Source organism: Sinohyriopsis cumingii, chromosome 1, assembly GCF_028554795.1.
Source record: "Sinohyriopsis cumingii isolate HCF-2022 chromosome 1, ASM2855479v2, whole genome shotgun sequence".
Classification (NCBI taxonomy): domain Eukaryota; kingdom Metazoa; phylum Mollusca; class Bivalvia; order Unionida; family Unionidae; genus Sinohyriopsis; species Sinohyriopsis cumingii.
The window spans coordinates 58129418-58151644 of NC_142961.1; the positions used below are offsets into that span (position 1 = coordinate 58129418).

At 37.4% G+C, this 22227-nt stretch overlaps 1 protein-coding gene across 1 annotated transcript; it reads right to left on the reverse strand.

The window, feature by feature from the left end:
- Nucleotides 1–158: 158 nt before the first annotated feature.
- On the reverse strand, nucleotides 159–18584 carry LOC149806931 (selenoprotein Pb-like). The gene is made up of 4 exons (XM_089959878.1): nucleotides 18428–18584; nucleotides 2327–2537; nucleotides 1571–1774; nucleotides 159–586 (listed from the first exon to the last, which is right to left on the reverse strand). Exons 2-4 carry the CDS (start codon nucleotides 2521–2523, stop codon nucleotides 208–210), a joined length of 780 nt encoding a protein of 259 aa, XP_089816004.1. The 5' UTR covers nucleotides 2524–2537; nucleotides 18428–18584; the 3' UTR covers nucleotides 159–207.
- Nucleotides 18585–22227: the final 3643 nt, after the last annotated feature.

Here is a 22227-nt window from a genome sequence, read left to right on the forward strand (position 1 = left end):
TACTGTGGTGACGACAGTCCTTTCTCAGGAATGACACACGCAGCCGTCTACCACGACCGGTGTCCGGTCCTGTCATGAGCAAGATCTCATAGTTAGGTGTTCTGCAGTATTGAAATCAACATCTGTAGCCTCACAAGATCAACTAGCATCGACAATAATCTCATTTGGGCACAATCATTTATTATTGCTATATACACTATCTTTCAATCACTGCCTCTTCAAAAGCTGTTTTACAAACTTGTTATGACGGCTCGCATATTTGAAGCCATTTTTGTACATTATCTTACATAGAACATTTTTTCGTCTGCATTTTGAAATCCTGTTTGTCAAAATTTCTTGATCGTATCGATCTCTTTGGAGCTGAGACTGAACTTCACTTCGGGCATTATCAAGACTTTGACGGTGGTTGTCGTGGTGATGAACTTTTTTAACCCTGCGTCGTTGACGGCGTGGCGTTCTGGAATCGGGGCCATGCAGATTACAGTCACACATATTCGCCAGATATGTATCGCTGATAGCGTCTGTTGTGTCGTTGTAATAGAACAGGCTGCGTGGATTACGCACGTGGAAGGTTAAGTATCCACATCTGCCAATAGAAGATAACGAATTCTTGATAGATAAGTGCTTCCTCGAGTACGAGTGTATGAACAAAATTACCAGCAATAACACTATAAAGCTTGCTCATTGCTTACTTGCTCGATCTTCTGTAACGAATTAAGTTTGATGAGACATCAATCAAACAGTTTTAAAATCAAGAAGTACTATTTGTTTCTGTTTTCCAGGGTCGAGTTGAATCTATTTAGTCCAAGCGAAACATGTTCGGAATATAATCATACAGCGACTCTTATGCTATAAGTATAAACCTCTTCCAATTGGTATGGTGCTGAAATTACTCCTACCCCGTCCATAAAATCTTGACATTAGTAACGCCATTATGCAATCTGCCACCAAAATACCAATCGGTCACGAACTATTTAGTCTCTAACCCAAAGCAATTAAAAGATGGTAAAGTCACTCAATTTCTCTATATTAGAGGTCGCAATAACCTTGTTGGGTAATTTTTAAAAAACAAAAGAATAATAATAATACGTAATTCCTTTTTGTTGGAAAGAATGTTCTTAGAGATTTTGTAAGAGTGCAAATGGTGCAAGAAAAGTGGGTTGATCACGAGGCTACACTAATAGTGAATTCAGCTTCTTGTATGGTCTAGATTTAACAATGAAACTAATACAGCAAGCGAAATCGAAATCACTTCCAGGTCCTTTTACATTCTTGAGTTGCAGAATCTTTATATGAATATACGCGAGTTTTGAACAGTAGTATGTGGAATGGTAACGAGTACGTGGAATGGTGTTGAGTACGTGGAATGGTACTGAGTTCGTGGAATGGTACTGAATACGTGAAATGGTATTGTGTACGTGGAATGATACTGAGTTCGTAGAATGGTATTGAGTTCGTGGAATATTATTGAGTTCGTGGAATATTATTGAGTTCGTGGAATATTATTGAGTACCTCTGCCTACACAATATAAAAGTAATATCGAAATGGGAATTTAAATATGTAGCTTACTTATCGTAAACCAAGATATCGTCTTTGCCTCCGTTGAGAAGTGTCCATGTATTGGAAGACTCTGAGTCCTGGTAAACGGGAAAATTAACCAGTCTGGCTAGGGACGCACGTCTTTTTCGAGAATGCCGATCTTTGGAATTGATGATAATGAATTTAATGTCGTCGATGCCATTTTGTTTCAGAGACTGGCGATAACTCTCAAGGCTGAAAAGAAGCATACATACAATTTTCAAATGATTTATAATCATACTGTAATTGCCTATCCAGAAGTCAGAACATGCGACGGAACGAGTTTCGACACGCTGTATATAGGGAATTTATCTTCCACAATAAGGTTTAATATGTTCCAATGAAAACAGGTCGAAAAATAACATCCTTCCATCGTAACACATTACACAAAGTTTCTAAGATAAACATTAGAGCCTGTTCAATGCAACGAATGCTATTAACTAGGAGAAATTGTAAATTAAATTTCAGCATTCTTGATTTATTCTTAAGTTACAATATTAGTGAATTTGTGAAATATGAAAGAAACTCAAATCGCTTGTGTAAGGAAGGAATAAGAAACCTTTTTAATCGATGCATAATCTGTGTATTCTTTAAATTTAACATGTAATGTTTATTAGCATTTATGATTTAAACTGTTCTTAATGGCCCGGAAAAGTTATACAACATTCAGTTGTTACTGAGTTTTGTCTGTATCGGTTAAAAGAGGCATTGGATACGACATATCTAGTATGGCTGACTTGTACTCACTTTTGTGCCTGCCACAAGCACAAGGGTCAGCTGGCCTGAAGCAGCGCCACCACTGTCACGTGGCCCTGGAGAGCGCGCATGGGGGACCTGCCATTCACCTTCCAATTAGGGGCGAGCTGGCAGACCTCAGCGTCTACACCGACCACAGCAATGGCAGCGGCTAGCCAAAGGACCAGTAGCCCAAAAGGGCCACTCATCTTCGAGGAAAACTCTATGAAGAAAGAAAAAGCAATAATTTTATTTCATGCGAGTTACATGTCTATTAAAAAGACGGTTAGGGCCCCACTTGACAAATTCCTATACTGTAATAAAGTTTTCAGTCCATCCGTCTGGCTTTCAAGGCGTCGTTGTTGTTTCCGCAAGGAAACTTTGCTGGGATTTGTTGGATTTTAAATGAATTTCGTATGGTAGCTTTATACAGATGAGACTTCGAAAGAGCTTGATTTCCAACCTTCTATCCCATCATCTGAAAGTGTTTTTACCACCGATTTCCTATACTCTGAACGTTACCAAGGATTGTACGATTTCAAAACAAATTTGTATACATCATTAGACTGACGAGACCATGAACGAGTTTGATTTCCAACGTTATGCGAAATCATTTACAAGAGTTACTCTCCTGGTGGTGGACCATCACCCTGACTTTGGTTTAGGAAGCATAATTTATCAAGGTTTGTCGGATTTCAACCAAATCTGACACGCAGTTTTAGATCGAGTTCGATTTACAGCGTTATGCTTTACAGGACTTATATTCCCAGATTATCCATTCTCCTGACTCTGGTTTCCAATGTATAACTTTACGATGGATTAGTGGATCTCAGACAAATCTGGTGTGTGTTTTCGTTTGTGACAGTTTTAATAACGTCGATTTCCGGTATTATATTACTTTATTTACAGGAGTTGTTGCCCCCGATTACCCATTCTCTAATGAACTTGATTTCCGCTGCATAGTTTTATCAAGAATTGTTGGAATTCAAGCGAATTAGGCATGTACCTTTATACTGGTGAAACCTTGGATAACTTTATTTCTAACGTTCCGCAACACCATTTAGAGGAGTTATAACACCTGCTTTTCCCTTAAACATAATTCACCAAACTGATCGAATTTATGTATTCCTACAACTAAATCCGAGCTTACTTCTCGACTTTACAGAAATGGCTGAGAGATGTTTTAATTGAAGTGGTGTCTAGAAAGAAACAAAGTCAAGGGCTTACATGATGAGTCAAAACTAAAAATGCGGTAAGACATATCAGTTACATATCAAAGTCATAATTCGGAATGTATGTACCGATACTTTGTACATTTCAACTCTGCGAACATCAGCTTCCGAGATTATAGTAATGCAAAACTACAGTGACGTATTTATGGTATATATCTGAGTCAGACTGACTCATCGGGATCGGGGCTTTTTCCCCATGAACATCCGGGGATAAATATATATATATATATATATATATATATATATATATATATATATATATATATATATATATATATATATATATATATATATATATATATGCTGGTATCTTGTCTCACTACACACTATACAACAGTTGCGCAGCAATGATCAACTTTTTTATGTTTGGCGGGGGCCCTAGAATAAGTTCAGCGATAACATGATTTTCAAATTACCTGTTGCGGTATACATGGGTGGGTTGGCAGAACTGTTTGCTACCCGATTGCTAGATACACACCATACATATACCCTAATATTGCACGATTGTGTATATAAAGATTAATCCCTGGAAGGGACTGACGTTCTACTGGGCGAAAATAATTTCCAGGAATTTAAGATAAAACCATTGCTTCCTTTTAACTGTCGAGTGTTGAAACCATATCTGATATTCTTTAGTGATAACATGATTTTGAAACTAGCTGCTATGGTACCCATATTAGTTGTCAGCTTGGCGCCATTTACATCCAGGAGAAACTAGACATCATTAGAAGTCCTGGTAAAAACCCATGTTTTAATGATCAGCCATGCATGGAAAGTAAAATAAGATTTTTAAGATAGTTGTCAAGTCAGCCATATTGGTTGTACGACTGGTACCATTTTCATTTAAGATTTTGTGAGAAAAAAAACTTTATAATTATCATCCACTCAGAAGGAATAGTGACAAAATTTTTTTTAAGACAGTCGTTATGGCAGCCATTTACATTTAGGACCGGCAAAGTACCATGGCGAAAATCCCAAGTTGATATAGCCATCCATTTAGAAAGTAATGATATAATGCTTTCAAGACGGCTGATGAATCGGCAATATTGGACGTAAGATCGTAATTATTTTCATTTAAGACCAACTGGACATCATAAGATGTCTTCTAGTGAGACCCACGTTAACATGACTTCCTGTTCAAGTAGTTATGACAACGCATGTTAAAATAGCTGCCACTGCGGTTATACTGAATGTCATGTCGTCACAATTTTTCTTTTATTTATAACTAGCTTGACATAATAAGAAGTCCTTTCTTGGTAACCACATACATTCAGGAGGAGTAGCGATAACATTATTTTCAAGATGGCTGCCGTTGCGATCATATCGAACGTCAGAAAGACAAACAATTTTATTACCTAGGCATCACAAGACGTCTTTTTAGTGAAAAAAATATTATGCTTAAAATTATTTTATAAAACGGGAATATTTAACCGAAAGGTTACACTAAAGATGAGAATAAAATTAAATATTTTGGCTAAACTGTATAGATTTTTAGTAAAAATTTGAAACAAATGAAATGCCACGAAAGTACGATTGGACACAGGCACCGCGATATAGATTGTAATGCCAATTTTTCATTGATAGCTTTCTATCCAAACCATTCATTTTCTATGCCTCCATCTTTGCACACAGAACTTCGCACTAGTTCTAAATTCATCATTCCCAAGTGTTCTTTCACCATAGTTCTTACTAGCAAGGTATATCTTTCAATGATGTTATGAATTGATTTAAGTGACTCTCCCTCATAGGGCTGCCTGTTAGTTCTTCTTAAATGAGCACGCATCCCACTTAAGCTTCTATTTTCAGTCGACAGTTGTCTTTTCGCCATCATTTGAATAATTGAAAAGCATTTGCCTTTTTTTTCTAATTTCTATTTTCTGGCACTTGGACCTCCTCAAAAACTTTGTATTTCTTCCTCCAGTAGCAGTTTTACCACAGCGTCTCTATTGTAACTTAATAGAAGTTTGCATGGGACGTAACTCTTAAATATTCAATGTTGAAAGACCGCAAAATTAACCTCCCTTCCGTTCAATAGAGATTTTCACTTTCCAAAATATGGGATATTTGGGCTTCCAATTTTGCCTCAGATCACAGTTAGTCCCCCCACCCCGATACCAAATTCAGGAAGATATCTGTATCAAATTCAATGTTATATTTCACAGTTTACTTGTTTAAAATGTTATAAGCAATGTTGATAACAAAAAGCAAGACTTTAAAGTTTTCCAAACGATATTGACTGTTACAATTGTCCGCTATCCAGTGAAGACAGTGATACATAAAATGTCATATACTTGCATATCAAACACTTTTTTGTTAAATCAACTGATTCAATGTTTACCGTCTTAATACACAATTAAGTGCCAGACAATATATATATATATATATATATATATATATATATATATATATATATATATATATATATATATATAGCGTTTAATTGTATAGATCGCTTAAGTTCATAGCGAAAGTACGGTCCCATTTTTCTTTCATTAATATGCAAAGTAATCATTATCGGATAAATGCATAACGGTTAAATGCATTAATCGTTTAATTACATACAATTTGCTGGTCTCAACCATTTACTTCATACGTATTTGACACCGCTTAACTGAATAAAACATGGTACAGACATCTACAGTGGCGGTAAAAGCTGTATACGTGTAGACTGCTATCCAAACAAAATCGTAGAAAATTGTAGACTGGTGTCCCGGCCAGCCTCTGCGCTCATCAGCTAAGGCGTTATTAATGCCGGTGCCTTGGTTCTAGAGCTAGAAATTATTGCCATCACTGCTAACTTCAAGAAGCAATACTGATCATTAGCGTTGCGTCAAGTTGTTAACATCATCGCCAATAGAAGACAAGGGCGTGCTGCAGAATTGGCGAAAAAAAAAACCTGAGTTTACTGGACGCCTTGCATCTACAGAGAGAAGCGTGGAAACGAATTTCAGGAGCAACCATCGCCAACTGTTATCGACGTGCAAGTTTTGTCAAGAACACCGCGTCCATTGAATACGTTAGCGATGACGACAACCCTGCAGTTTTTATCCCACCCACTATGGCATTGGATGATTTCAATCGCTATGTGGCGGTGGATGAACCCCTTCATACTGATGAAGAAAAGACAGATGCCGATATTTGTTCAAACGTCCAGCAAGAAGAAAAGGATTCAGATCCAGAGGATGTGGAGGAGTCTACCAATGATTTGTCTGTCATGCCGCCAAACTTTGCTACTGCCATTAAAAGTCTGGAGACTATTAGAGCGTTTCTGGAAGCAAATGGGTGTGAATCGAATGACACATTTTATAACTTGCAGAATATTGTCCACCAGGTTGGCCGCCCCAGCTGTGTTCAAAAGTCAATTACAGACTTTTTTTTACCAAGTAACTTGTAAACTTTTTGAAAGCGACTTTAATGTCTTTCTTTTTACGTAAACTTATTAATTTACTGGGAACTAAGTTGAGTAGCGACCCGTATAATATTTTGCTACCAAAGAGCGATGCACACTGTCAATAGTAATTTCGGCAATAACAGTTTATAGTGTTTATCTGAATTTACATGTATTGTGGAATTAAATGTATACGTAGATGTTTAATACACTGAAACACATTTATATAGCATATGAGCTTTGTTTGTGTGATTTTCTATCTTACAAGTACATGTATATTGTAAATATACATGAATTCCGATTAAATGCATACTCCGTTTATATGCATAAATTGGGTCCGGTCCCGAGGCTATGCATATAAGTGGAGTTGACTATATATATATATATATATATATATATATATATATATATATATATATATATATATATATATATATCTGTGTGTGTTGATGAATGGATAGATTGATGGATATCTGTATGTTAATATCCATATGGATGTATGTATGGACGAATCGACTTGTTTTCATATATATGTTTGTCTGCTTGTATACATGTATATGGACATTTATACATACCTAAATAGCACAAACATAACTAATTGCCTATACACATATAGTACTCACGGTACTAATTCAGCTCCCACAGTAAAAGTATGCAAACATCACGATATTAAAAATTTAATAAACTTTAAATTTCCGAAGGTTCATGATAATGCCATTCTTTATCAGCATAGACACATCCTTCGCGACAGCTTCTATGCATCGAAAACCATATGAGCCAAGACATTTTTTTAATTGAAAAATCACTTACGTCAGTTTACCGAAACTATATAAAAGAAAGCACAAAAGATCATTTTACAAAAGTGGTAAAGTATCATTTTTATCACTATGTTGCAGGTTAAACGTGTGCGTGTGTGTGTGTGTGTGTGTGATTTGGATTTTTAATGTAGTTTTAAAAAAATTCAGTCATATCTCTACGATGTCAGCAGTGTGACAGTTTATAGTGATGTCCAGCACTGGGGCATCATGCCAGTCATGTAGCATGAGGTCCCACCCAGTCACATTACCCTGACACCAGGGCGACCAGTCCCAACACTAACCTAACACGAACCCACGACCTCCCGCATCCTGGGCGGACGCTGTTAAACATGTAACTTTTCTTTAAATATATACACTTATGCGCCAAAGTCCGATCTGTAGATTCGAGTCCAGGGCCGGATTAAGGCATTACAGGGTCCAAAGTATTTGAAATAGTATGCCCCTACCCCAAACACATGTGAAACTCCACCCCACCACCACAACATTAAAAGCTAAAAAGGAGGGAAAATACCAATGTTGCCATCATTCCAAATCAAAAATATTCGTGCAGATCGAAATGGTTGATTAAAAGTCATTCAATTTTATCACCGACAATTAATCTGAATTTATTCTGGTGCCCGGGCTGGGCTGGTGCCCTAAGCATGTGATTAGTGTTCTTTATGGGTAATCCGGCCCTACTACTCCCATGATAGCAACTAGATCGCAGTGAAAGATGGCATTTGAGAACCGATGACGTCACACAGGTGCGTCGTGTCGGAATTAAAATAGATTTTTAAACTCCAGATTTATCTGTGGGTGCCATTGCAGCATCGCTGGCCAATTTCCGTTAAGACGAGAAATAATCTCGGATGTAGTTGTAGGAATAACGGTTTAGTGATTCGCCTCTGGCATAGTGCACCACATATGTTACAACAGTAAAGGTAAAAAAAGTTGTAATTGTGTCTTTGTCTACTTCCGCCGCTGTATTTTGCCAATCTGAGGTAACTTCATGATCCAACGGATCATAACTCGAAAGTATGCCGATTGTTGCCAGTCTGACCACCTGGGTTACACTGGTCAACAGTGAAATCATTACTGACTTGAAAAGGCCCTAATCTGTAGTATTTTGGTGTGCCGAACACGAATATAACCGTGAAAAATTTGTATTGGCTCTCGTTTTGAAGATATTCATATACCTCATTTTCTATGTTTCACTGTGTAAATTTCTCCAGTAGGACTGCAGCAACATCCGGAATAATGATGTAACATTGCATAATACCATCATGCTCACATCATCCACAGTTGATTGCATCATTTTCTGATGCAATGCAATACTCATGCCATGCGGCTGCTGAAGTAAGTTGACGTCAGCAGTGTACTATACATGTGTAGGCCTATTATACTAATGCCAGGCGGCTGCTGAAGCTGACGTAAGCAGTGTACTATATAAAGCCCAATCAGATAGGTTCAGCATTTAAAATATTTTAGACGTTGTGCGAGACAGTTCAAGCTACTGTTACATAAAACTTATTATTTTATCCATTTACGTACAATAAAGAACAGTAATGCCTCGAAAGTGTGTTAATACCGCGGACAATTTTTGCTATATTTGTGGGGAAGTGACATTTGCCAACCAGAAGAAAAGTATCAATTCTCAAGTGAAGAAGGCATATCATCTTTACTTCGGATGCAAGGTTGGTGACCTAGACAAGCCTTGGGCTCCGCATATATGCTGTGCTACATGTACAACACAGCTTTCACAGTGGTTGAATTGCAAAAGGTCATCAATGCCGTTTGCAGTCCCAATGGTGTGGAGAGAGCCAAGCAACCACCTAAATGACTGTTACTTCTGCTTGGTTCCTCCTCTTTCCGGCGGAATAACGAAGCGAAAGAAGTCGAGAATAGTCTACCCAAACATTCCGTCTGCATTGAGACCAGTTCCACATGGTGAGAGACTTCCTATTCCAGAACCTCCAGCAGAATATTCTCTTGATTCATCTGACGAAGACAAAGGTGAGTCGACCTGTTCTTCTCCTGGTCCATCAGCATGCAGTGATCCAGATTTTCACTGTGGTGCATCATCAACCCCACACAGAATAACACAGGAAGAACTAAATGACCTGATTCGTGATTTGGACTTATCAAAGAACAAGGCAGAATTGCTAGGATCAAGACTCCAACAATGGAATCTTCTAGAAGAAGATGTCACAATTACTGCATATCGAAAGCGCCACCAGCAATTGGAGCCTTTCTTCAGAAAGGAAAGTAATCTGATATTCTGTTCCGATATTGAGGGCCTCATGAATGCTTTAAAAATCACTCATGACCCACAAGAATGGAGACTATTTGTGGACTCTTCGAAACTGAGTCTCAAGGCTGTGCTTTTGCACAATGGAAACATTCTTCCATCTATTCCAGTAGCGTATGCTGTCCACATGAAAGAGACATACGATAACTTAAGGCAGCTACTGAATTCCATTGAGTATAACAAGTAGAGCTGGCACCTCTGTGGTGATTTGAAGGTAGTTGCCCTTTTAATGGGACTGCAGCAAGGATATACAAAATACATGTGTTTCTTATGCGAGTGGGATAGCCGAGCAAGGGAAATGCACTACATGAGGAAGGAATGGACTCACAGGCAGAATGTAGCCATTGGAGAGAAGAATATCCAACACCCAGCTCTGGTTGAGGCTCAGAAAATCTTGCTACCACCCCTTCACATCAAACTAGGTTTGATGAAGAACTTCGTGAAAGCCATTGACCGTACTTTGCCAGCATTCCGATACCTGCATGAAAAATTCCCTCGACTCAGCGAAGCAAAGATTAAAGAAGGAGTTTTTGTGGGTCCTCAGATTCGAGAGCTTTTCAAAGATGACCGGTTCAACAACTTGCTGGAAGGTGACGCGAAACAAGCATGGAATGCTTTTCGCCTAGTTTCTACAAACTTCATCGGAAATTTTAGGGCAGAAAACTATAAGGAACTAGTAGAAGACATGTTGATGAAGTATAAGAAACTTGGCTGCAATATGTCTCTAAAGATTCACTTCCTTCATTCCCATTTGGATTTCTTTCCTAGCAACTGTGGTATTGTTAGTGATGAACACGGCGAACGTTTTCATCAAGATATCGCAACAATGGAACAAAGATACCAGGGAAAATGGTCCACTACAATGCTGGCTGACTACTGCTGGACACTCCTCAGAGATGCTCCCGAACAGCTGTACAAGAGACAGGCGAAGAAATCTAAGATGTAGTCAATGACTTGATTTTTTATAGGTAGGCTATTACAGTTGACCTTTTACTATTGGAATGCATTTCGTTATGTAAACATTAATTTCTTGCAGATTACAAAAAAACTAGAGCCAATTTTGCAATTTGACTGTCATATTCGTGTTCAGCACATAAAAATTGATAAGAATTGACTAATTTTATTTCAGTAACATGACTTTTGTAAAAATTTGTTGTCCAGTGTTATTTACGAAAGAAGGTTTGACTGAGAAGTTGCAAATACATCGAACTATTTTTCATTGACACATTTTCAGTGAATCCTACTGTCAACCCAGTTGTAGAAATAGCAGAGGGGGTCAGAATCGATTGCGGAGTTTGCTTTAGAAATATTTCCGGCCAACAAAATGCAAGATTCTTCTGCAAATTACTATATCGACACAAATCTGAGGCATATATGTCACACAGAAGTAGCCGAATAAATCCGAATGTATGTGAACAAGAGTAGTTCCGAATAGTGTTCTATATGGCGGCGAGTTATATCCGAGGTTTCAATTCCGAACTACTTCTGCTATTTCTGCAAGACAAAAAACAAATGCCATGGATGTATGTCATTGCCGTAATTTACAGAAAAATCACACATTCTGTTTGTCGGAAATTCACCGTATTGAGATTACCTCTGCAATTTCTACCATCAGATTGACTTCGATTGAAAGGTGTGAATAAAATGTTCTTCGATCATTCGTAGCTTCTTGGTCAGTCATTGTTTCGTTAATAACCAAAGTGCTCCGAATGTCACCTGTCGAATTAATTTGGAGGTATGATCCATAGGATTAGGGTGGCAGGGTCCAGTTTCGTAAATTGGCCCCTGGCAAATTTCTTAACTTAAGGCTATGGTGTAACTTTTTCAGCTATTATTGTTTACTATTTATAGATATGGACATATTTGTGAACTAGGTGTTTCGGGCTTGTGTTGTTCTTGAAACTGATGTCAGGCATGTACACTTTCCATAGTTGCTCTGCAGTATGTTGATAGTGAAATACCAATAGTCGGCTAGGAAGAAGAGCTAGCCTCACATAGCAGCAGACACGTGGGTTCAAGGCAAGTAGAATATCTCAAAAACGGCTTGGATGACAACTATTCTGAATTGCATCAAACTATTTAGTAGAGAATGTTTTTCAAAATTTTCATCCAGGGAAAGAGCTTACGTTTGCACTGTGAGCACCACATGCTGTCAAAAATGGCCTTTGGATGTGAAAAATGCATGTATAAAATAAGGGTTGGGGTGCATAAACTTCTTCTGCTATCAACTGCCATTGACTTCTCTGGTCAAGTGAATAATATTCTTATGCTTTGTTTTAATATAGGTATCTAAAAATATGGACCTTTTTGACCTCACTTGTGTATTTGATTTTTTATGATTTTTTTATACTAGGTCGCTGATTGCGGTATTAAATTTGTACATAAAAACTGGTCCCTGCCCCCTAATCCTGAAGGTGCGATTGCTTTTGTTTCATTTTCGACTCAACGTAAAAAGCCGAGGATATTCCGATTGCAGTATGTAAAGTACTGTTCAAGAAACATTTTCTATCGGCTGTAACGTTCGATGAATGACACATTACCGCGCAAACATAAAAATGTGTAGCCGGAGGAGTTAATATAATATAGGTTACACACTAAGCTTGACCTTTTAATGACTAGATGACAGTAAAATTTACAACTGTGTCCGTCTATTTAACATCAACAACGAACAAAAATGACTTGTGCACCAGGTGTTCAATTGGCGCTCTACGTATGATTCGACCTTAACATTTGATAAGAAGAGGTGCCTAGAGTAAGCCAAGAAGTCGGTCAAAGCTTGAGAGCTTTTCTTGTTTACTAGAAACAATATGCATTAACTTGTTGCCATTAGCACGTCCAGACGTCCATAACTTAGGAATCTGGATGCCCTTAGTTTCAGTTTTCTGTCGCTGCTGTCTCTACTTTATTACGTGAAGTATACAAACTGAGCTTGAGTCATTCTTTTGACCCTTTTGCGGAACGTGTCATGTATCACTATTGTTTAGATGACATTTACTCGACCTACTTTTTCAGACTTTAGCCGATTTGTTTATTTATCGTCATTGTAATTCCCCTAGCGAAGTACTGGCATGGCCTTCTTGCATTTTGTCTGATATGACCGGTGATGTATACAGGCGAAACCTCGAACGTATCTCTCGGAAATTTCCATGTTCATTTAGTATCTTGGATTAGCTAAAATTATAAAAAAAAAAAAAAACCTACTTTTGTCTCGATTTCATTCTGGAGGCATTCTGAAAGAAATAAACTAGCACGCGTGTCCAGAACAAACAAATGACATTAGTACTGAACTGTAATCAGAAGCATATAAGTCAATTTTATTACGTAGAAAAAAAATCGATGAATATTGCATTGTACTAGCCATAATTAATAAACAGCTTATGATTAAGACAATATACACATCGTCGCGTGCACTATATTATAAATCTCAACACAAAACCAGGGCCGGATCAGATCAAGTCTTGTTGTTGGTGGTGGAGTTTCCCAAACTTTTAAAAGGTCTCCGACTTTCCTCGAAAGGGCACCAAAGCAAAAATCTGTTTATTTACTCAAAGTGTGCATAATACCTCAAAAACATGCGACAAAATAAAACGATGGTCTAATATTAAGTGACAAGTGACTGTACGTTGGTGTGTGTTTTCGGAAATGCCGAAAACCCAAACCCCCGATCAGGATCTAAACACGATTGTTCTCAAGGGTGCAAGCGCTGCATACCAGTTCACATTCGTCGTGAGTGGAAACTAGTGAAGGAGGATATCTAACTTTCTAGTCAATATGCTGTTAAAATGCATAAACAGCTTCTTCAATTTGTGCTAAAACAGTTTTGACAGATAATACTTTGCATTTCAACAATGTTTTGAGGTTGTCAGCTATAAAATACACCAATCAACAAAGAACAGAAAGATCTGCTGAAACCGTAAATCCACGAACGAATTAGGTAATTTGGTTATTAAAACTGAAATCCATGCAAATGCTGATAAAAGAGTCCTGGACAATTTACTATATAGTCTTTAATACTTGCACAAGCACTGATGACAAAGTGTAAACAATCAAATGCGAACAAAGTAGACCCAGATGTCCAGTTAGAAAATGCTCTTGCATATTAAGATGCACTTTACGGTTTATTTTTTAGTCGACGCATGTGAATAGACATGACTGCATTCAGAACACGCCTGGAAAATTCATTTCGTGACTCGCTGGTAACCGATCTTCCGTTTTCTAGGACTCATTGAATCCAACTGGTCACTTAGCTCGTCTCTATCCGTTAGTTTTCACGTGAAGTCACAAAACGTGTGTCCTTCCATATCCGTCATTTCGATTCTCTAGCCACACAAACCGGCACCGAACAACATTGTTCATCCCACATACTTATGAAGGCATGTCACATTTTGTGCGCAAGGTTATAATACAACATCACGTTATGTTGTGCATATCAACTGCACGAGACCAAATGCATGCCTTTTCTCATTTTTTCTTCAAGTAAAACATTGTAATTCCAATCATCTTTGTTATTCTTTCATAAACAAATAGATCCATCAATAAACAGACACATAAACAAATGGATACACAAGCAAATAGAAACATGTAATTATTTTCAATTTACATTGACTGAAGTCAATCATTTGATTATAGTTCAAGTTAAAATGCCAATTTTTAATATATATTTTCATATTTTTAAAGTATTTGAAGAATAATCGGTTTTGACATCAAGTACAAAGTCATGCTCCGTTAGGCAAATGTTTCGTTTTAATACACTAAAGATGAAATTTTTTTGAACGGTTATCGCTTACATTCTATATCCTACGTCCATAATCTCCACCACAAATACAATATTTGACCGTATTTACTAAAACTGGGTTGCCAGCTGTCTTTGGCACATGCACGTGTTTGCGAAAATCGTTTGTACATACAGGTTCTGGCATAATACATATTCTTTGAAATTTTATTTCCGTAACTGTTATCATTGTCCAGAAATACTTTTTTCAAGATGACAAGCTTAGGGACATTACACAAAATATTTTTTTAAAAAAAGAAAATATTGTCTGTTTGTATTAATAAAAATTAACTGCATTTATATTTGATAGCAATATTAGGGTTTCTGGTAACTGTTTAACAGTAACAGTAAAACAGCTGTTTTTCGTCCAAAATCAAAAAACAGTAAACAGCTGTTTTGTTTTCTACCTGTTTTACTGTTTCTAACGGACACTGAGACATTGGATTTTGACGCTCTCAAAACTCTTCTGAAGGCAATTGAACCTGTGAAACTTGCTGTTGAGAATCTAAGTCGAGAAGACGCGACGTTGATGAGTGCTGACACAATTTTAGAATTCATGTTCAACAAGCTCTCTAACCTGAATAATGACATTAATACCAAGCTCATGGAAAATTTGAAGTGTCGCGTTGAAGAGCGATTGAACAATGATGTCATGAACCTCCTGCGCAGTCTCAAAGATCCATCTGTCGCCCCGTCAAAAACTACGCTAAATTTCGCAGGAAATCTAGCGTCTTGTCTATCTGAAGACAACGATGTAGAAGATGTCGTCGAACAGTCGTCAAATGATGCTTAAAGTGTGAACTTGTCTCTTCAAGATGAACTGAATTTGTTGCTTCAAAAAGATGGATCATCAATTGCAGTCGAAGGGCAAGACAGTTTCAAATGGCTCAAGTCCGAATTAACGCTCTTCAGGAACTCTGGCCAGCGCACTGAAAATCTCCAGAAATTGTACAACGCAATTCTATCCATTAAACCGACATCAACGGACGTTGAAAGAGTTTTTCTCGGTCTGTACGAATTTCTGTACAAAATTAAGATCGCGTCTCTCAGACAAGTCGCTTAATGCACTTGTATTCTTGAAATATTATTATAAGAAGTAAAAATGTATTGATTTAGAACTTACCACGAAAGATATATAATAAAACGGTGTTCATCACAAAAATAAGCTATTGACTGTAAAATTAGTGAAAATATGGAAAAAACAGCTGTTATCAGCTGTTTTTTGAAAACTGAAAACAGTAAATAGCTGTTTTTCAAAAATGACTGTTTTTCAGAAACCCTAAGCAATATGCTCGATTACGGTTCAACTTCACCATTCTGTCTTTCCATATAAGCCAGGTAACTTACAGTTTTATTTTTATTTTCATGATATAGTGGTACAGAATTATAATTTCCAGTATAACCTATGTATCATTTCGATTAAGTAAATATCCTAATCCCCAATTAAATCAGATTATTATCCTGAATATACGTGATGTCTCGTGTTCATAAAGGTTTGTTAGGGACTCAAAATGGTGGCGCAAGATACGCGCTCGTTGCATTGTGGGTATGTGCGTACACAATCGCGACGTCTGTGAAAACAACCCATAGATTACTCACACATCTCATCTATGTCCTTGCGAGTTCGAGTCTCGGCTCAACCAACGCGGTTATTTGAGAAAGTTTGTCAGTAGCATCAAGTGGGTCGATCGTTCTTCTCGGGGTTCTTCTTCCACCAAATATACTAGCCGCCATGAAATGCGTGTGCTAAAACATAGTGTTAAACGCCGCGAAACCAAAACCTATAATTTCAATAACAGCCAGAATACGCCTCCAAATTCCATTGGTGACACGCCGTGACCTGTTTAGCCGAATAGTCAAAGGCGCTCGCCTTTAAAGTTCACTCACATCTCACTTCTGTCCGCGAGGGTTCGAGTCTCGCTTTGACCAATGTGAGTATGTGAAAAACCTTGTGCTGAAAAATGGCGTTAAACCCCACAAAACCAAATCTTGTTATCTTCCATTTCATTAACGCGGACGGTAAAACCGTCACATCACGCCAGTCCATCCTAAGTCCGTCCGTTTTTCTGTCTCGATATTGTTTTATTGCCAGTTCGCGTAAAAGATATTCCCAAAAAAATCAGTGATAAAGGTGGAAGCTTACAAGTTTCTGCTCTTCATGTCATCATACCCAGATACAAGTCTGATCTCCTGTACATCATTTAAAAACAGTTATTTTCCTTCTTAGTTTAGAATCCTTCTTTTCATATCCTGTCATTTCAGCGCAAGAAATATCAGCTCAGTAAACAATTTTACCTACATACTTGTTCTCTAAACATATTTTAGACATTCTACAAAGATATCTGGACAGAAATATCCAATCTGAAATAAGATAAAATTTGTTAGTGCTATCAACTCCAGAATATTGTAATGTACTCTTTTCAAGTGACGCAAAAGCGCGGATAATTTGCGTTTTGCAGGCCCATCGCTTTTAATACCCTGCGTTTAAACCAAGCTTGGTCATGTTTGCCATCCACTCTCCTGTATGTTCCTTTCGATTGAACTCCAGTCACAGAGAAACTTTACTTTGCATTTACATCAACCTTAGGGTCATATTTCTCACCAACTCGCCTTAGTCCTACATGTAAGACATTGTACATCTTGATTTTGTTTAGGTGCTATGTCTAACTATCCAAATAACGGTCTTGTATAGTTTGAGTAGTCAAAGTTTCAGGAATATCTCACACATCTGGCAGCATACATCGACACTCTTCCACTAATTTATATGTAATTAATATATTTACTGTGCTGTCTTTATCCTGGCGGAATGAAAATATGACACTAGCAGATGGACGCAGTTTCATGTTCCGTTGACATACATTTGAATTTGTTGCAATGCGACGGTAGTCGAGGTATGCCGAAGTATGTTAAGAGGTTCATGTGGCGGATATGTTTCTTGAACGAAACGAAACGTTGCTTTACAGTTCCAATAGACATATTATATTTTTATTCGTTTCGTTAAATAATAATATTTCCACTTAACCTGATTTTGGCATTCCCGGCTTTCATCGCTTTCCAGTCAACGGAAATGTAGGCCAACGAAACTTGAAAACAGGTCCATTTCTTTTGTGAGAATTTGAATTTATTAGAGAAAAGACATCAGAGTAAGTAAAGTCTGACTAAAACGTTATTACCTTACTTTGTAGAAAAGCGCCGTTATTTTAGTTGCCAGTTGTGTGAGATATTCCTGAAAATTTGACTTTCGTTACGATGTTAGTCGACATCAAAACACACTACACAGCGCTGTTAGTTAGGCTGTAAGACCCTGACGCCCAAAACATAAATATCAGCGTCAGGTCTTACATGTAGGACTACCACTCTCCTTTGATCCTTCTTCTCCATTCTAGTCACAGCGAAAAATGTCCCGACACTTAAAACAAAAAAAAAATGATGAACTGCACGAACTTTAATAATCAAAGAGAGAGAGAGAGAGAGAGAGAGGGAGAGAGTCCTGCTGCAAAACATCTTCAGCTTAGCCAGGCACCTAGGAATGAAGACTGATACGAATTAAAAAAGGAAAGAACCAGATACGCAGTTATGTAAAATGACAAATGTTTTGTGGAGAAAAAGCTACCTACCTTCTTTCAGATCAGTGTATTTGCGATCCGCTCAACAAGTAGATTGGGATTAAATCTGAACGCCCGGCTGCGCACGTATCAGTTTACTTAGTTTATCAGTCCAAAGTTCTCTGCGTATTACCTATGCAGCTGTCATGCGTCTGTACAGTGATTCAGTGGGGTTGAAGGACGATAAAGGCTGGTGATGGCAATCACTGCTGGTAGGCCCAGATTCGAGAGAAAAAAATTTAAAGGCTGTATGAATATTCATGACTTTGGGCATGGTGAACTTGAGTGGTACAATTTATTTTCTGTATACATCAATATGCTGTAGAGACTTAACAAACTTTAGCTATTCCTGGCGCAAACGATTCATCAAAGTGGTCGTAGTTATGTTTGATTCGTATTACACTCTCTTCTCTGAATAAACTAGTAATTTGTTTCTAAATTTGTCTGAAGTTACCACGAAGCATATGAACTAGATTATCGCCTTCGAGGTACCTCCAACCAACAAATAATACTGCCATCGCCGCTTGAAAAGCTTACCTGATCAGAAGAAGTCACTTGGTATGCGCTCCGAACTTTCGTTTTCTTTAAATTTATATGCTTATATCGTCCGAGTTTCCTCTGACCCTTGCCACCCCAGTTTTGATATTGGGACATTTATGTTGGGGTGTAGGGTCAGAGTCCATTCCCTATCGAAAAGTTGGCGCCGACACCATTTGGTGTCGGCATGGGGTAGCCGCTTACTAGCCGACCCAGCAAACTTAAACGACCTTCATCGAGATATACCTGCATGAAATCACAGGGTCTCGTATCGTTGCATAAAACTGACCTGTCATACATTTACTATTATATAATAACTAGTTATTATATGGTACAATTATGACAGGTCAATTTTAAGCAACTATACGAGCCCCTGTGCATGAAATCGATAGGAATATTATTTATTTTCTCAGAAATTGCGATAATAGCATTCCTTATATCTTTAATCCGCTGACAGACGAGATGAAAATACATCGTTGCTGAAATTTGACATGGATCTGGTTATTTGCATTCCTAGTCACGTGACTACACAACACACAAAACCTACATGTCAATGACATCAGAGGTCATAGTCACGTGATATCATCAATACAACATTTCTAGTGTTGCTGTAGGAAACCAATCGAACATATAAATAAAGTCACGTAATTTTTATAGAAAAAAAAAAACAAAAACAAAAAACATAAACTTCCTAAAATATTTATTGTGAAAACAACGACCGAAAATCTTTAAATGTTACAGCAATTTGAAGAAAACCAGATTCACTTCGCAGAGAGCACATGTCAATGTAGTAGTCATGTGACACCAACAAAAACATCGTTGACACGTGCTCGGTACTTCTTGAAAATGGTTTTCTTCACCCTACTGCGATATCGACTGGTCTCTGGTCGTTGTTCTCAGAATAAAGATGTTGAGAATTAAGTGTGCATTACATTTATTTACAAACATTAAGTGAGTTCTATATAATATGTCCAAATTCTATGTACAACAATTTGTTAATTTGTTTCTTGTCGATATCACGTGACTATATGACCTCTAATATCGTTGATATGTAGGTTGCGAGAGTTGTATAGTCACGTGACTAGGAATGCATATGACCAGATCCATGTAAAATTTCTGCAACGATGTACTTTCGTCTCGTCTGTCAGCGGATTAAAGACATAACGAATGCTATGATCGCAATTTCTTAGAAAATAAATTATTCCTATCGATTTCATGCAGGTATATCTCGATGAAAGGCCGTTCAAGCTTGCTGGGCCGGCTAGTAAGCGGCGACCCCATGCCGACACCAAATCGTGTCGACGAATTCCAACGTTTCAATAGGGAATGGACTCATCCTACACCCCAACATAAATGTCCAAATATCAAAAATGGGATGGCAAGGGTCAGAGGAAACTCGGACTAATGCCTATATTGTCCTTTTGTAAATCCGGTTTATGGATTAAGTCTGATTGTGTCCCATAGGGATTTTAATTTCTATATTGTCTTTTTCATATCACGTAATATGCAACAATAGCAAGATAACAAGCATTTGTAATACTGAGCTAACATCCTTTATATTTTTACTTTTTTCATTGACAAAAATTCTGATTCAATATGACTAAATTCCTGAATTTCATTATTAGAATGAAAACTTCCATTAAAACACACACACACATTATATATATATATATATATATATATATATATATATATATATATATATATATATATATATATATATATATATATATATATATATATAGTTACAAGGCAGGGGTCTTTACTTGAACGAACGGTTTCAAACCCTGGCGCGATTCCCGCTGAAAGTCATAAGTTTACCCCAAATTTCCAAACACTTCCTTTCAACTTCAGTTGTAAATTAGAAATCCCGACGTGTCCGTTCTATACATAAATTTTACTCTAATCAATGCAAGACCAAAAATCTCACAACTTGCCAAATATCTATCAACCACACATCTGCATGGTTTCTCTTCATCAGGTTTCCGTACCGCCAGCAGTTCACGCCGTAGATACTATACAACTATCCCCTGACACAGGGAAGAATTTAAACTACGGCATCTTAGGCTACTAAAACTATGTTTCCAGGCACATTTCGCCAGTACACCTGTATCACATTTGCCACCATGTCGAAAAAAAACGGTATCTGCCGAGTCCCTTCTTATTTGTTCCTTTGTGTAATTTACCGGTTTTCTGCCGGAAATACTGCCACTGCAGTCACACAATGTACACCGCTAGATTTTAATAGGGACTATGGTATGACAGAGTCACTCATTTGGTTTTGACCTGAATTCACTATTGTTGAACCATGGCATCATGGAAACTCACTAACACTTCACTCCGTGACGTTTGCTTCTAGTAACTGGCCAATTACTTAGGGCTAAGGAATATTTCCATTGCATTGAATTCCAATAATCAGACAAGTAATCACAAAAATCTAAGAATTCTTCAAAACGGGCGCTATAACCAGATGCACATATTCCAAATTTATTACATACATACATACATACATACATACATATATATATATATATATATATATATATATATATATATATATATATATATATATATATGCATGTATGTATGTATCTGAGAAAATGGCAGTTTCTTTTATTTTAGTTACTCATGGTAATCGACGTCTTTTATACTATAGCACAGGGATTTTACATTTTCTTGAAAGCATGTAGCAAATTTGAGACAAATCATTGCGCTGCAACTGCATTACACACCCACAAGCACACACCGGGTCAATTCAGGATGGTGCCACTGTGTGCTTTTTTGCGTTTTATTTCCTTCACATTTTCCTAACAATTTTCCTTTACTTTAGTTAGAATATGCCTTTTTCATATTTTATAAATCTTTGCTTGTGTGCTCAATTCACCAAAGCTTGGTATATTCAATGTGTACCAGCTACAGTGATGCACAAAGGAGGTATTTCTTTATTGGAACTGACTTTTATTTGTAATGTGTGCACTCAATGGAGAACATTCTGAAAATCAGTTGAGTAGGTATAATTAGAGGGATTCCAAATGTGAATTCTCTTTGCCATGGATGAGCTACATATGAAACATGGGATTGATATAATTTTATGAGTCAACCACTCCCTTTGCAGATTTCCTAAATGCTCAAAAATGGTAAAGTACTGTTATAAATGTTCGCATTTCTAAAAACAATATTTTAGATCTTTCAATTCTATATCTGCCAATCATCAGAGCTTTCTTTATAAAATACATACAGTCATTATGGTTATTCAAAAATGGTCCAAAACATAG